Raw genomic sequence first — 12,962 nt, forward strand, 5'->3', positions numbered from 1 at the left:
ACCTCTGCCTCTCAAAATGCTGGGATTACAGGTGTAAGCCACTGCACCCAGCCTACATGGCTCCTTTATCTTTTGAGGAACTCCCTTTATAAAGAAGGAATCTACATTTTAAACTAATGTCTTACTTGCTGCCTGTATCTTTTGACATCAGGAGCACCGTGGCTCTATAAGGAACATCTCATCTATCTTAGCTGTCTTCTTTTATGGATGCAGAGCCCAATTCGATACCTTATTTCCCTCCTTTGATTAAATGGTAGGAATCACCATGGAAAATCTTCCGTACTGCCATTTTCTAATTACTGGACTATTTCATTTTTTACTAATCACTTGAAAATGTTCCCAATCATCTATAACAACTTTTACAAATCATAAACTATTATCTATTAATACCTTGTATTCATTTCTACCTGGCTGTGATCTCAATATTCAATTCTTTTTCTTTTCCACTTCCATCATTCCTACAGACTTCAATATGAGCATACCTTGATTACCAGTGAAAATACAAAGATGAGTAAGATCTCATATGCTCAATAAATATGCTGTGGAATATCTTTAGATACATTATTTTTACACCATATTCAGATAAAAAACCACGCTGACCATCAGTTGAAGTTATAATACAACTATTCCTAAATTAGTCCCCTGGCATAATCCCATAAAGATGACCTTCTTCAAGTACCTTTTCAGATCCTTACTTCCTGGGGCCTTTTCAAATTTCCCTACTTTTTTTGCATCATATCAATGAAAAGTTAAAGCAGTTTGTTACTCACTCTTCAATTCTACCTTCACGCATTCTTTTCTACAGAAGCAGCAGATAATTCCGTTTGCTCTAGATTTGACCTATTCTCACAATTTAAAGGACTTGTTTTCTTGGAAAACTCAAAAGCCTTCTATACAGTATTTGTTTTCCCCTTTCTGCTGTGCTTTCCTTCTGCCTTCAGAAGGCTTGTTTATAATGCTAGCTCATACTTCTACTAGAGACGGTATCCACATATCAAGGAACTTTTGATTATCTACCTATCAAGGAACTTTTAAAGAACAAAACCTTAATCTCTCTCTCTCTCCTCAACCCCTGAATATTCTGGTTTAGTGAGACTATGGTGAAGGGTATGATACAATTTTTTTTTTTTAAAGCTCCCCGAGATGATTACAGCATCAGCCAGACATCTATTTATTTTTGCCACCCAAATATTTCTCAGCCACCACCACATTAAATCTTCCTCTCAAACTACCCCTTTACCATAACCCTCCACCTCCAAAACAGACACAGAATAGTTTTTTCAGGCTGGGCGTGGTGGCTCATGCCTGTAATCCCAGCACTTTGGGAGGCCTAGGTGGGAGGATCACTTGAGGTCAGGAGTTTGAGACCAGTCTGGGAAACAGCAAGATCTCATCTCTACAAAACAGCCCAGGAGTTCGAGGCTGCAGTGAGCTATGAGTGCACCACTGCACTCCAGCCTGGGCGATAGAACAAGACCCTGTCTCAAAGAAAACAAAACAAAACAAAAACAAAGGTTAACTATCGTTTAATAAAATCTGTTTTTACGGTTTGCTCCCATCTCTTTCTTGACGTCCATGCTGTATTTGACACTGCTCATGCTTACATGTCAAATTTCTACCTGACAAGACCAAACAGCCTTGATGATTCTCACATCTTGCTAACATGACCCTATATTATGTTTGTTTTAAAAATTAAACTTCCTTTTACTCTTTAGCTGTGGGCAAACTTCCAGTCTCCTTCCTCAGATATTTGTCCTTCTACCCCATGGGAATTTATTCACTGTTATGACTCCAACTATTTTTATGCTAATGACTCCTTATTTTCCTGTGACTTCTTATACTAACACTAGGCTCACATCTCCCATACAATTTCTCCAAAGAAATGTCTACTACTAAAAGTAGCTCCATAAACAAGCCAGCTGTGCAAATACTGCTGCTTAGCTTCTCTGTGCAGTTCTCTCATCTATAAAAAGGGCTTAATATTTACACCTACATAAGGTTATTATAAAATTATATCAGATAACTAGTATTTAACATAGTACATGGTAAATACTATAAAACATTACAAAAATTAATCATGGTAACTCCCCTCTAATCGATTTCCTCTATCCTTCATGCTTGATCCAGCGGATCACTTACAGATGTTTACATTGCTACAATGGGTTACCACATGATTTTCTCCTATCTAAAGACTCTCACCATTCTAATCTATGTTACAATTACCTACAATGATTAACCTTTTAAAAATATTAACTTCAACTTATATCCTTGCCCAAACAGTAACTTTTCAAATTACCAAAGTGAAAATTATTTTTTAGATTAAATCGCAACTGTTCCTGTATTCAATATTCTCCACCTAACAGCCTACCAGCATCAAACACTGATTTTCAACTTTTCTAAGCTCTTTAAAATATATATTTTAAGGCCAATAATATATAAAACTGATGAAAATAAGCTACTCTCACTAAAAGAGTGACCCTCCCTTTTCTCCCCCCAAAGAACTTCTTGTGCATCTTTGAGGCAACTTTATAGAACTCTTAGGGATATCTCATGTGGTTTGAAACCATCATCCTAATACAAAATTCCTCCATTCCAGTCAGACTGGTCTCCCTTACCAACATTCAAGTCTGTTAGGCTAAATCCCACCTTTGGATCTTGTACATTCCTGCTTCCTGTTACCCCAGCAACAATCCAAATTAACCACATTAATAATAACAGCTATTATTTGAGTTTTTGCTTTTAAACATAGTGCTAACATATACATTATCATTTAATTCTCACAATCACAGTTGCTAGATACAATAACCATTTTATAGCTGAGGAAACAGGTGTTGAGAAATGTTGAGAAATCTACTTCAAGTCACTAAACAATAAATAGAAGAGCAAGATTAGAAGAAATTTTACTTTTAATGTGGTATATATGTCTTGTTTTTAAAATTAAACAATGTGTTTAGGTAAGAAGTGATGTCTCCCACTTCTGTAATCCCCAGAGTATCTAGACTTAAAATGTTAATTAAATCTTACTGAAGGATATACATAAAGACAGACAGTGATTCTTAAAATTACTTAAGTCACAAACTTAGTTTTGATAATTTAATGACAGTATATCCACAGAGAACCTTAAACTCAGGTCAGCAACTCTGCTCTCCCAAGTAGGAAATTATGGTCCATGTCCTTATACCTAACATGTATGCTTAAAAACATCAGTATTTCAGGCTGAGCGTGGTGGCTCATGCCTGTAATCCCAGCACTTTGGGAGGCAGAGGCAAGCAGACTGCTTGAGCTCAGGAGTTTGAGACCAGCCTGGGCAACACGGCAAAACCCTGTCTCTACAAAAGATACAACAATTAGCTGGGCGTGGTGGTGCACGCCTGTAGTCCCAACTACTTGGGAAGGCTGAGGCGGGAGGACTGGTTGGGCTTGGGGGGCGGAGGTTGCAGTGAGCCAAGATTGTGCCACTGCACTCCAGCCTGGGTGACAGAGGGAGATCCAGTCTCAAATAAAAATCAAAGGATCAATCAATCAGTCAGTATCTCACAAATAACATTTGTAGGGAAATCAGTTGTTATGGCCTGAATTGTGTCTCAGAAATTCAAATGTTGAAGTCCTTAATCTCCAGTACCTTAGAATATGGCTGTTATTTGGAGACAAGGTTTGTAAAGCAGTAATTAAGTTAAAATGGGGTCATTAGGATGGGCACTAATCCACTATGACTGTACAATATGCAGAAGAAATTTCGACATAAACACATTCAAAGGGAAAGATGATGATGTGAAGATATAGGGAGAGGTTGGCTACCTGTAAGCCAAGGAAAGAGGCATGGAACAGGTTTTTCAGGGCCTTCAGAAGAAACCAACCCTGCCAATACCTTTATCTCTGAACTGTGAGAAAATAAATCTGTTGTTTAAGCCACCCAGTCTGTGGTACTTTGATATGGCAGCCCTAGCAAACTAATACATCAGTCTTCAATTTGCTATTTATTTAAACATGTAGCAGAAAAGATTCAGTGTAATGTCTATTATTATTTTTCAAATCATCTACACAACCTGGTTATCACTGCATCCCAACTTCTACTTTTTCCACCATCACTTTTGTCCTTCTAATACTATACACTATTGGTATGGACTATTAAGATAAACAAGGCATCATATTCTATATGTATCCTGCTTTTGTTTAAAGCTAATCTGTAACATTTAAATTGATTAAAAGGTATCCTTTTTTAATGAAGGAGAAACAGAAGTTCAGGTGTTTTTTATTTTTAGAGGGGAAAAAAAATCCACACATTAACGAACCAAAACCTTTAATAAAATTTTTATATTAACAAATAGAAAGAACTTCAAGGCCAGGCACAATGGCTCAAGCCTGTAATTCTAGTACTTTGGGCAGTTGAGGTGGGAGAATCCCTTGAGGCCAGGAGTTTAAAGACCAGCCTGGGCCACATAGCAAGACCTCATCTCTACAAAAAATTTAAAAATTAACCAGATGTTATGGTGTATGCCTGTAGTCCTAGCCAGTTCGGAGGTTGAGGCAGAAAGATCACTTGAGCCCAGGAGTTTAAGGTCACAGGGAGCTATGAACATTCCATTACATTATTGGAAGGTTCTGATACTACACATAAAGTGGTATATTACTTGAAGGCAGACTGTTGTAAGTTAAATATGCAAACTATAAACCTGAAAGTAGCCACTAAAATAACAAAACCACGAGTTATAGCTAAGAAGCCAACAAAGGAGATAAAGTGGAATTATATATATATAAAAAATTTCATCCAAAGAAGGCAGAAAAAGGGAATATAGAATAGACAAAAAGAACTTGGATCCAGATCAAACACATTTAATAAAAAAGAGAAATGAAACCATGTCAAGCCACCTAGTTATATTGGGGATGAACTTAGTTCTATTTGGTAATAATGGTAGAGTAGTTCATTTTTGCCATCACAATAAATTAAGTGAAAAAGCTGAAGAACAATGTTGACATCGGCAGTATTTTTAGCACTAACAAAGGAAAGTGAAACTATAAACCTAACACTAAAAGTTAATTGAAGATATCTTGTTTCTTTTAAATAAGAACTCAATACAATTATTTTTAAATGTACATACAATTATTATTTTCATTTGTATTACTGATTCTTCCTCTATAAGAAAAAGGGTAGAGAAAGGGAGAGTCTGAGAGAGAGGGGGGGCCGAGTGCGGTGGTTCACGCCTGTAATCCCAGCACTTTGGAAGGCTGAGGCGGGCAGATCACGAGGTCAGGAGATTAAGACCATCCTGGCCAAAACCCCGTCTCTACTAAAAATACAAAAATTAGCTGGGCGTGGTGGCGCGTGCCTATAATCCCAGCTACTTGGGAGGCTGAAGCAGGAGAATCACTTGAACCAGGGAGCCGCAGGTTGCAGTGAGCCGAGATCACTCCACTGCACTGCAGCCTGGTGACAGAGTGAGACTCTGTCTCAAAAAAAAAAGAAAGAAAAAGAGAGAGAGAGGAAAAGGCAAAAAGAAAGGAGAGGGGGAGAAAAAGAGAAACGAGAGGGAGAAAGAGAAAGAGATCAACTGGTTGATTTCAGATCTGAAGGATTTAACATACACTTATCTCCTCTAAGACTCATCATGGGGTAAATTTATCAGACATAATAATAATGTGAAATGCTCCATATTACCAAAATAATAGATACCATTTTTTAATGGAATAAAGAGTATCATTTGAAAGTCTTTGCCTGGTGTGGTGGCTCACACCTATAATTCCAGCACTTTGGTAGGCCGAAGTGGGAAGATTGCTTGAGGCCAGGAGTTCAAGACCAACCTGACCAACATAGTGAGACCCCGTCTCTATAAAAAATAGAAAAATAAATTAGCTGGGTGTGGTGACGCACACCTGTGGTCCTAGCTACCTGGGTGGCTGAGGTGAGAGGATGGCTTGAGGTCAGGAGTTTGAGGCTGCAGGGAGCTATGATCGTGCCACTGCACTCCAGCCTGGGCAATAGAATGAGAACTGTCTCAACAAAAAAGTAAATAAATAAAATAAAGGTCTTCAATGGCAGCCGGTATGGATGATCAAAATGAATTAGTACGTGTAAGTGAAGTACCCAAGTTACAAGGACACTGAAATCTGTTTCACTGGGGGTTTGCAGCAAAAAATGACTATAAATACCTTTATCACTTAAAAGACATTACCCTCTGAGATCAAGAGGCTTTTAATCCATTCATTCTCCAAGTAAAAATAGTGGTAATAGCCTAATTAACCTTTATCCCTTTGAAGTTCATCCTTAGAGACAGCATCAGCACAGGCATCAAAGTACTTCTGTAGCGTGTCAACTTGTCTACATAAGATGTCCCTAAATGTTTCCATTTCAGCCAACTTCTCACGTAAACTGTGGCCTTTCTGCAAAACATAAAATAGGTGGATGTAATTCAAGTAAAACAAAACTGGATTTTATGTGGTCCTATGGTATTTCATCAACTTTTAAGGTCTGCACCTTATAACTGAGGGCATGGGATAAGGAGAGCTGTCTAGTTCAATATAATACTTCTAGGAATAGGCTTGAAACTGACGAATCTACTGGCTTGATAGTGATAAGCCACTTACGAGTGATGATAACCTTGTAAGTGATATCACTTATAAATAAGCCTTATTTTTTACAGAAAATAAGAAAGCAGTAATACCTGACAGTTTGCAAATATAACGTTGGATATTTTCAAATTAAACAAAATTGTGAGGAACAACTGTGAAAGACTTTGAAATGGGCAAAAATATTACTAGTGTCCTTTCAAAGTAATGGTGAGCTGTCATTTATGGTACCCTTGGGAGAGTACTATTTGATCATACAGACACTTTTGCCTTTCACTGCATTTGAGCTATTTTACAACTCTTTTAGTAAAAAACTGAGTAGTATAAATAATTCTTGTTCATAGAGATGCATATGAATTTTGTCTGGTGCAGAAGCACTGATTATTAATCTGTGGATATTGACCAGTTTTGCACATATTCACAAATCATTTCAGTATTCTTCAGGTTTTCCTTTGAACCAGTTTTTTTGTATTTTACCTCATTAATGAATGAATGAAAAAATCAGTGACGTGTTCATCTGTATGAGTTATTTTATACCTTAAAAAGTACTTCTCTAATAACTTCAAATAAATTATACTATAAAATTTGTTCAAAAAATTATCAAATATGTTCTGTTCACAACATCCAATACTAAACTCAATTTATGTTGCTTTAACTTGAGGCATCTATTAACTACACACCTTGAATGAAGAGGTGGATGTTGCAGAGTAGCCACTTGCTCCAGACACCAGGGACACCATTGAGCCATGTCGACGCAAGCTGGATTCAGATCCATATCCAGATTCAGTCTAAAAAAAAAAAGTAAACTATGTGAAAGGAATTTAAATAAAAAATACTTCAGAAAACAAAAGGTTTCCTATGAATTAACAAGGTTATTATAACAATTGGCAGTTTGGGTGCACATAAGATATATAGTCAATCCACTGACATAAGCAATGCCTTTCAATTCCTAAATACCATTTAATTTAGAAATTTATTGAATACCTACTATGTGCTGGGCTAGTGGTCACAAAGACTGTTTAATAATAGGAAAACTAAAGTAGTCAAATTCATAGACAGAAAGTAGAATAGTTGTTACCAGAGGCAGGGAAAAGAAGAATGGGTAGTTATTATTTAATGGACACAGAGTTTCAGCTGGGGAAGATAAAGTTCTGAAGATGGATGATGGTGATGGTTGAACAATAGTGTGAATGTACTTAATACCATAGAACTGTACACTTAACAGTGGTCAAAATGGTAATTTTATGTATTCTCACCCATTCTTAACACATCACAATTACAGCATTTACCATTCACAATAGTTTGTGTTTTGTTATTACTACTGGACTTGGATCTTTCTGGAAGCAGCTTGTATCTTTTAAATTTTTGTAACCACCTCGACAGTTCATGGCACGAAGTTTCCAATTTTGCTAGTCTGTTAAGTCAGCATCCCATGGAAGATAATTGATGGGGATGATACTCTTCAGAGCATAAATTTTATATTTTACCTTCTCTAATACAAATGCAATATAACAATATAGATAAAGCAATTAAACATTTGAACTTCCAAGTAACTAAAACCAGGTATTTTGGATCCTTGATTATTTTCTACTGTTACTTTTAAAAAGTACAGTGAATTAGGCCGGGAGTGGTGGCTCACGCACGCCTGTAATGCCAGCACTTTGGGAGGCTGAGGTGGGTGGATCGCTTGAGGTCAGGAGTTTGAGACCAGCCTGGCCAATATGGTGAAACCCTGTCTCTACTAAAAATACAAAAATTAGCCGGGCATGGTGGCGGGCACCTGTAATCCCAGCTACTCAGAAGACTGAGGCAGGAGAATCGCCTGAACCTGGGAAGCGGAGGTTGCAGTGAGCCGAGATTACGCCACTGCACTCACTCCAGCCTGGGTGACACGGTAAGACTCAGTCTCAAAAAAGTACAGTGAATTAATATGCTTGTGTGGAAAAACCAAGGCATCTGTATTATATCCTTTGACAGTATATCATATCTATTATGGTTTGACTGATTTCAATCTTGCTCCTCTGTACTATTATGGTTCTAGATAAGTATTTACATTGAACAGCTTTCCTTCATTTGAATGGGGAAAACAAACCTGTAGGTTTAGTAAACATCAATTTTTTTTTAATACTTGGAGATCAACAGTGAAAACAAAGGAACAAAAAGCTACATTGTATTTAATTTTAATTCTACTCAATAAACTTAAGTGGTAAAATAATATCTAATTACTTTTAGTATCAAACCTATGGTTGCAATGAAAAATTATTTAAAGTTAGAAAAATTTCAAGATTAATATTAGGAAACAAAATTACATACAATGTGTTATAGAAAATATATCCATTGACATTTTACAGCCTCTGTGGTCTAATTCCTGAAAATCTATTACATTTCCTATATAGCTGTTGGTTTACCCATGATATTATTCTAATTGGAAAATATTCTTTTTAGCTATAAGAATACTAAGCTTCTATGGTTTAATAAATAAAATTTTTATGTTCATTTTTATGTAAATGATATTAGCACTAGTTTAAAACATTTTCCAGTTAGTATCACTTCATTTACCTTAACTTTAGTATTCTAGGATCTCAGAGCTTCTGGAATGGTGGCACCCAATCAAAAAAAACTAACGTGCAATTTGCAACAAAATGGAAGCAAATTTACAAAGAAAAGAGGAGACTCTGAGCACACATTAATTTTAAAAAATAGTTGGCCGGGCGTGGTGGCTCACGCCTGTAATCCCAGCACTTTGGGAGGCCAAGGCGGGCAGATCACGAGGTCAAGAGATTGAGACCATCCTGGCTAACACGGTGAAACCCCGTCTCTACTAAAAATACAAAAAATTAGCTGGGTGCGGTGGCGGGCGCCTGGAGTCTCAGCTACTCGGGGGCTGAGGCAGGAGAATGGCGTGAACCCGGGAGGCAGAGCTTGCAGTGAGCTGAGATCGCGCCACTGCAGTCAGGCGTGGGTGAAAGAGCGAGACTTTGTCTCAAAAAAAAAAAAAAAAAAAAAAAAAAAAAAGTTACAAGAGGCAAACATTATAATCAACACCAAGAAAGAAACGAGCTGTCATTAACCTAGATTGGGTTTTAAAACAAAACTGTTAATTCATTAACCTTAAATTCATTTAAAGTTGCAGAGGACCTAATGGTACCTAAACTTAAAGAACAAAACACATTCCAAAAATCTTCCCTTGTGTCCTATTATCTCTTCAAGGTAGATAGGCTTTACATTTGTATGATAATTACATTTTGTTTCTTACCAAATAATCCCCCATCTTTATTATCTTTATCCATAAATGTTTCTAAATCCTATTTTACACTAAGTGATAGAAATTCAATGTTCTAGACATCTAGGATCTTATAGTAACCTCTGGATTTTCCGCTTCTCAGACTAATGGTCTTTTTGTCAAAAAACATCCCTACCCCTACTTCCACCTCCAGTCCACAGTACATAAAATTCAGGTTATCTGGGATTTTGAAAACCTCTAAATAGAAACTGAATAATAATAGTAATAATAATTATTATTTTGAGACAGAGTCTCACTGTCTCTTGCCCAAGCTGGAGTGCAGTGGCACAATCTTGGCTCACTGCCACCTCTGTCTCCTGGGTTCAAACGATTCTCCTGCCTCAGCCTCCCCGGTAGCTGGGATCACAGGCGTGTGCCACCATGTCCAGATAATTTTTGTATTTTTAATAGAGATGGGGTTTCATCATGTTGGCCAGGCTGGTCTTCGAACTCCTAACGTCAGGTGATCCACCTGCCTCGGGCCTCCCAAAGTGCTGGGCTTACAGGCGTGAGCCACCCCGCCTGCCCAAAATATCCTGGAATTCTTTAAACTTCCTGCCCTGGACCAGTGTGGTGGCTTGTGCCTCTAGTCCCAGCTACTTGAGAGACTTGAGACAGAAGAATCACTTGAGGCCAGGAGTTTATGGCTGCAGTAAGCTCTAAACACACCCTATACTGAAGCCTAAGTGACAGAGCAAGAAGACCCTGTCTCTTAAACAAGCAAGTAAATCAAAAATAGCCCGCCATCCTCTATATTACCTTGAAACAGTAAGAGCCCATAGTCACCATAAAGTTTGGTTCCTGGCAGCGTTAAGTGCTGAAAAGCTATCAGAAACTAGATAAGTTCATCCAAATGTAAGAAAAAATGGAAAAAAAAAAAAAAAAAAAGCAAGGGTAAAAAGAATAGTAGAGATTAGAAGTGGTAGTAACAATGGCAAGGAACAGCAACAAAGAGGGACAATTCTCTGAAGGTACAACAGTAACAATCTCAAAGGAGGAGGAAACTTGTCCCCACCCCCACATCAATAATCAGATGGATCTGGTTAAAACGGGGAAAAAAAAAAAAAAAAAAAGGAGGAGAGGAGGAAAGGAATCTGTAACCAAAATAACAGCTCATGAAAAAAGAAATGGACATCTTCAGGCAGACACTAGGAATTTATCCATATGAAAACAAGTAGCCTCTTAAATTTTAAACTTCTAACACCTAACAGTTGCCAAAGTAAAATGGTCACACTTTTTAATGATGCTTGCTTATAAAACATTCTATCTATAAAAAGTACTTCAATATGTTCTCAACTCTTAATTGGCTAACAAATTACACATAATTTTAAGACAAGGTGGAATCAAAGCTCTTCTTCGAGACTTACCTGACTCCACATCTCAAAGCAATGTATTAGTGATGAAGCAAAATAAACGTTCTGGAGCCAGGAAAACGATTAATGAAAAAAGCATGTACTTTATGGTATGCAAATTATGCCTCAAGAAACCTGATTTTTAAAAAAGACAAAACTAATCTATGACAAACAAGAGCAGGCCAGAGTACAACGGGGGCACTGAATACAAAGAGGTAGAAGAAAATGTGAGAAGTGTAGACTACATTTGTCAAAACTCAAACTGTACATTAAAATGTGTACTTTTTAAGAATGTAAATGTAAATTGTACTCCAATAAAGTTGATAAAGAAAAAAATGTAAGCTTGTTTCAACATAACAGAATCACAGCTAAATGGAATTCTAATTACAGCAATCAGTTCACAAAAAAAAGAGTTCTTGACTAGGTGCAGTGGCTCACACCTGTAATCCCAGCACTCTGGAGGCCAAGGCAGGAGGATTGCTTAATCCCAGGAGTTCAAGATCAGACTGAGCAATAAAGGAAGACACCATCTCTACAAAAAGAATTTTCAAAAGTTAGTGGGGCGTTGTGATGTGCTCCTGTAGTCCCAGTTACTTGGAAGGCTGAGGCAGGAGGATCCCTTGCATCCAGAAGTTCGAGATAGCACTGAGCTAGGATTGTGCCACTGTACTTCAGCCTGGGTGACACAGAGAGACTATCTCAAACAAACAAACAAAAGACTTGCTGTTTTTCAATTTTAATTTTACGTTCAGGCAATACATGTGCAGGTTTATTACATGGGTAAACTGTATGCTGCTAGAGTTTGGTATAAAATAATTTCATTACCTAGGATGTGAGCTTAGTGCCTGATAGGTATTTTTTTGTCCCTCGCCCTCCTCCCATCCTCCACCCTCAGCAGGGCCGGGTGTCTATTGTTTCCCTCTTTGTGTCCATGTGTACTGAATGTTTACCTCCCACTTTTAAGTGAGAACATGTGGTATTTGGTTTTCTGTTCCTGTGTTAATTCACTTAGGATAATGGCCTCCAGCTGCATCCATTTCATGAAGAAGGGATTTAGCACCCATTCCAGACTTACTACACTGAAGAGGTGGTCCAGCAGGCAGAGGGAGCTCAGGAAGCACTTTGGATGAACAATGCTTCTGTGGCCCTGCTATGTGAGCTCTGCCACGACAGAACTGTTGGCATCACCCACCTGATTCCTTCCCTGTGTTATGGGGTTGGAAATGAACTAATTAGAGCTAATGTTGAACATAAACTTATTAGATACGCTCCATGATTTGGCCCATGTGTTCTCATTATTTCGCTCTCACTTATAAATGAAAACATGCAGTATTTGTTTTTCTGTTCCTGCATTAGTTTACTAAGGATAATGGCCACCAGTTCCATCCATGTGGCTGCAAAGGACGTGATCTCACTCCTTTTTATGGCTGTGTAGTATTCCATGAGGTATATAAGCCACATTTTATTTACCCAGTCTGTTGATGGGCATTTAGGTTCATTCCATGTTTTTGCTATTGTGAACAATGTTGTGATGAACATACACGTGCATGTGGTCTTTATGGAGGAATGATTTATATTCCTATGGGTATATACACAGTAATGAGATTGCTGGTCAAATGGTAGTTCTGTTTTACGTTGTTTGAGAAATCACCAAACTACATTCCACAGTGGCTGAACTAATTTACATTCCCACCGGCAGTGTATAAGCATTCCCTTTTTTTTTTTTTTAGATGGAGACTTGCTCTGTCGCCCAGGCTGCAATG

At 37.7% G+C, this 12,962-nt stretch overlaps 1 protein-coding gene across 2 annotated transcripts in view; it reads right to left on the bottom strand.

Annotated features, from left to right (window-relative positions):
* Positions 1–12,962, bottom strand: part of CERT1 (ceramide transporter 1) — a 141,936-nt gene that overhangs the window by 49,916 nt on the left and 79,058 nt on the right. For both annotated transcript variants that reach the window (XM_030798713.1, XM_030798712.1), the window contains exons 4-5: positions 7,245–7,352; positions 6,240–6,378 (exon numbers count right to left, since the gene is read on the bottom strand). In XM_030798713.1, coding sequence (XP_030654573.1) covers positions 6,240–6,378; positions 7,245–7,352 — 247 coding nt within the window. The remainder of the gene's footprint in view (positions 1–6,239; positions 6,379–7,244; positions 7,353–12,962) is intronic.

This window comes from Nomascus leucogenys, chromosome 18 (genome assembly GCF_006542625.1).
Source record: "Nomascus leucogenys isolate Asia chromosome 18, Asia_NLE_v1, whole genome shotgun sequence".
Classification (NCBI taxonomy): Eukaryota; Metazoa; Chordata; class Mammalia; order Primates; family Hylobatidae; genus Nomascus; species Nomascus leucogenys.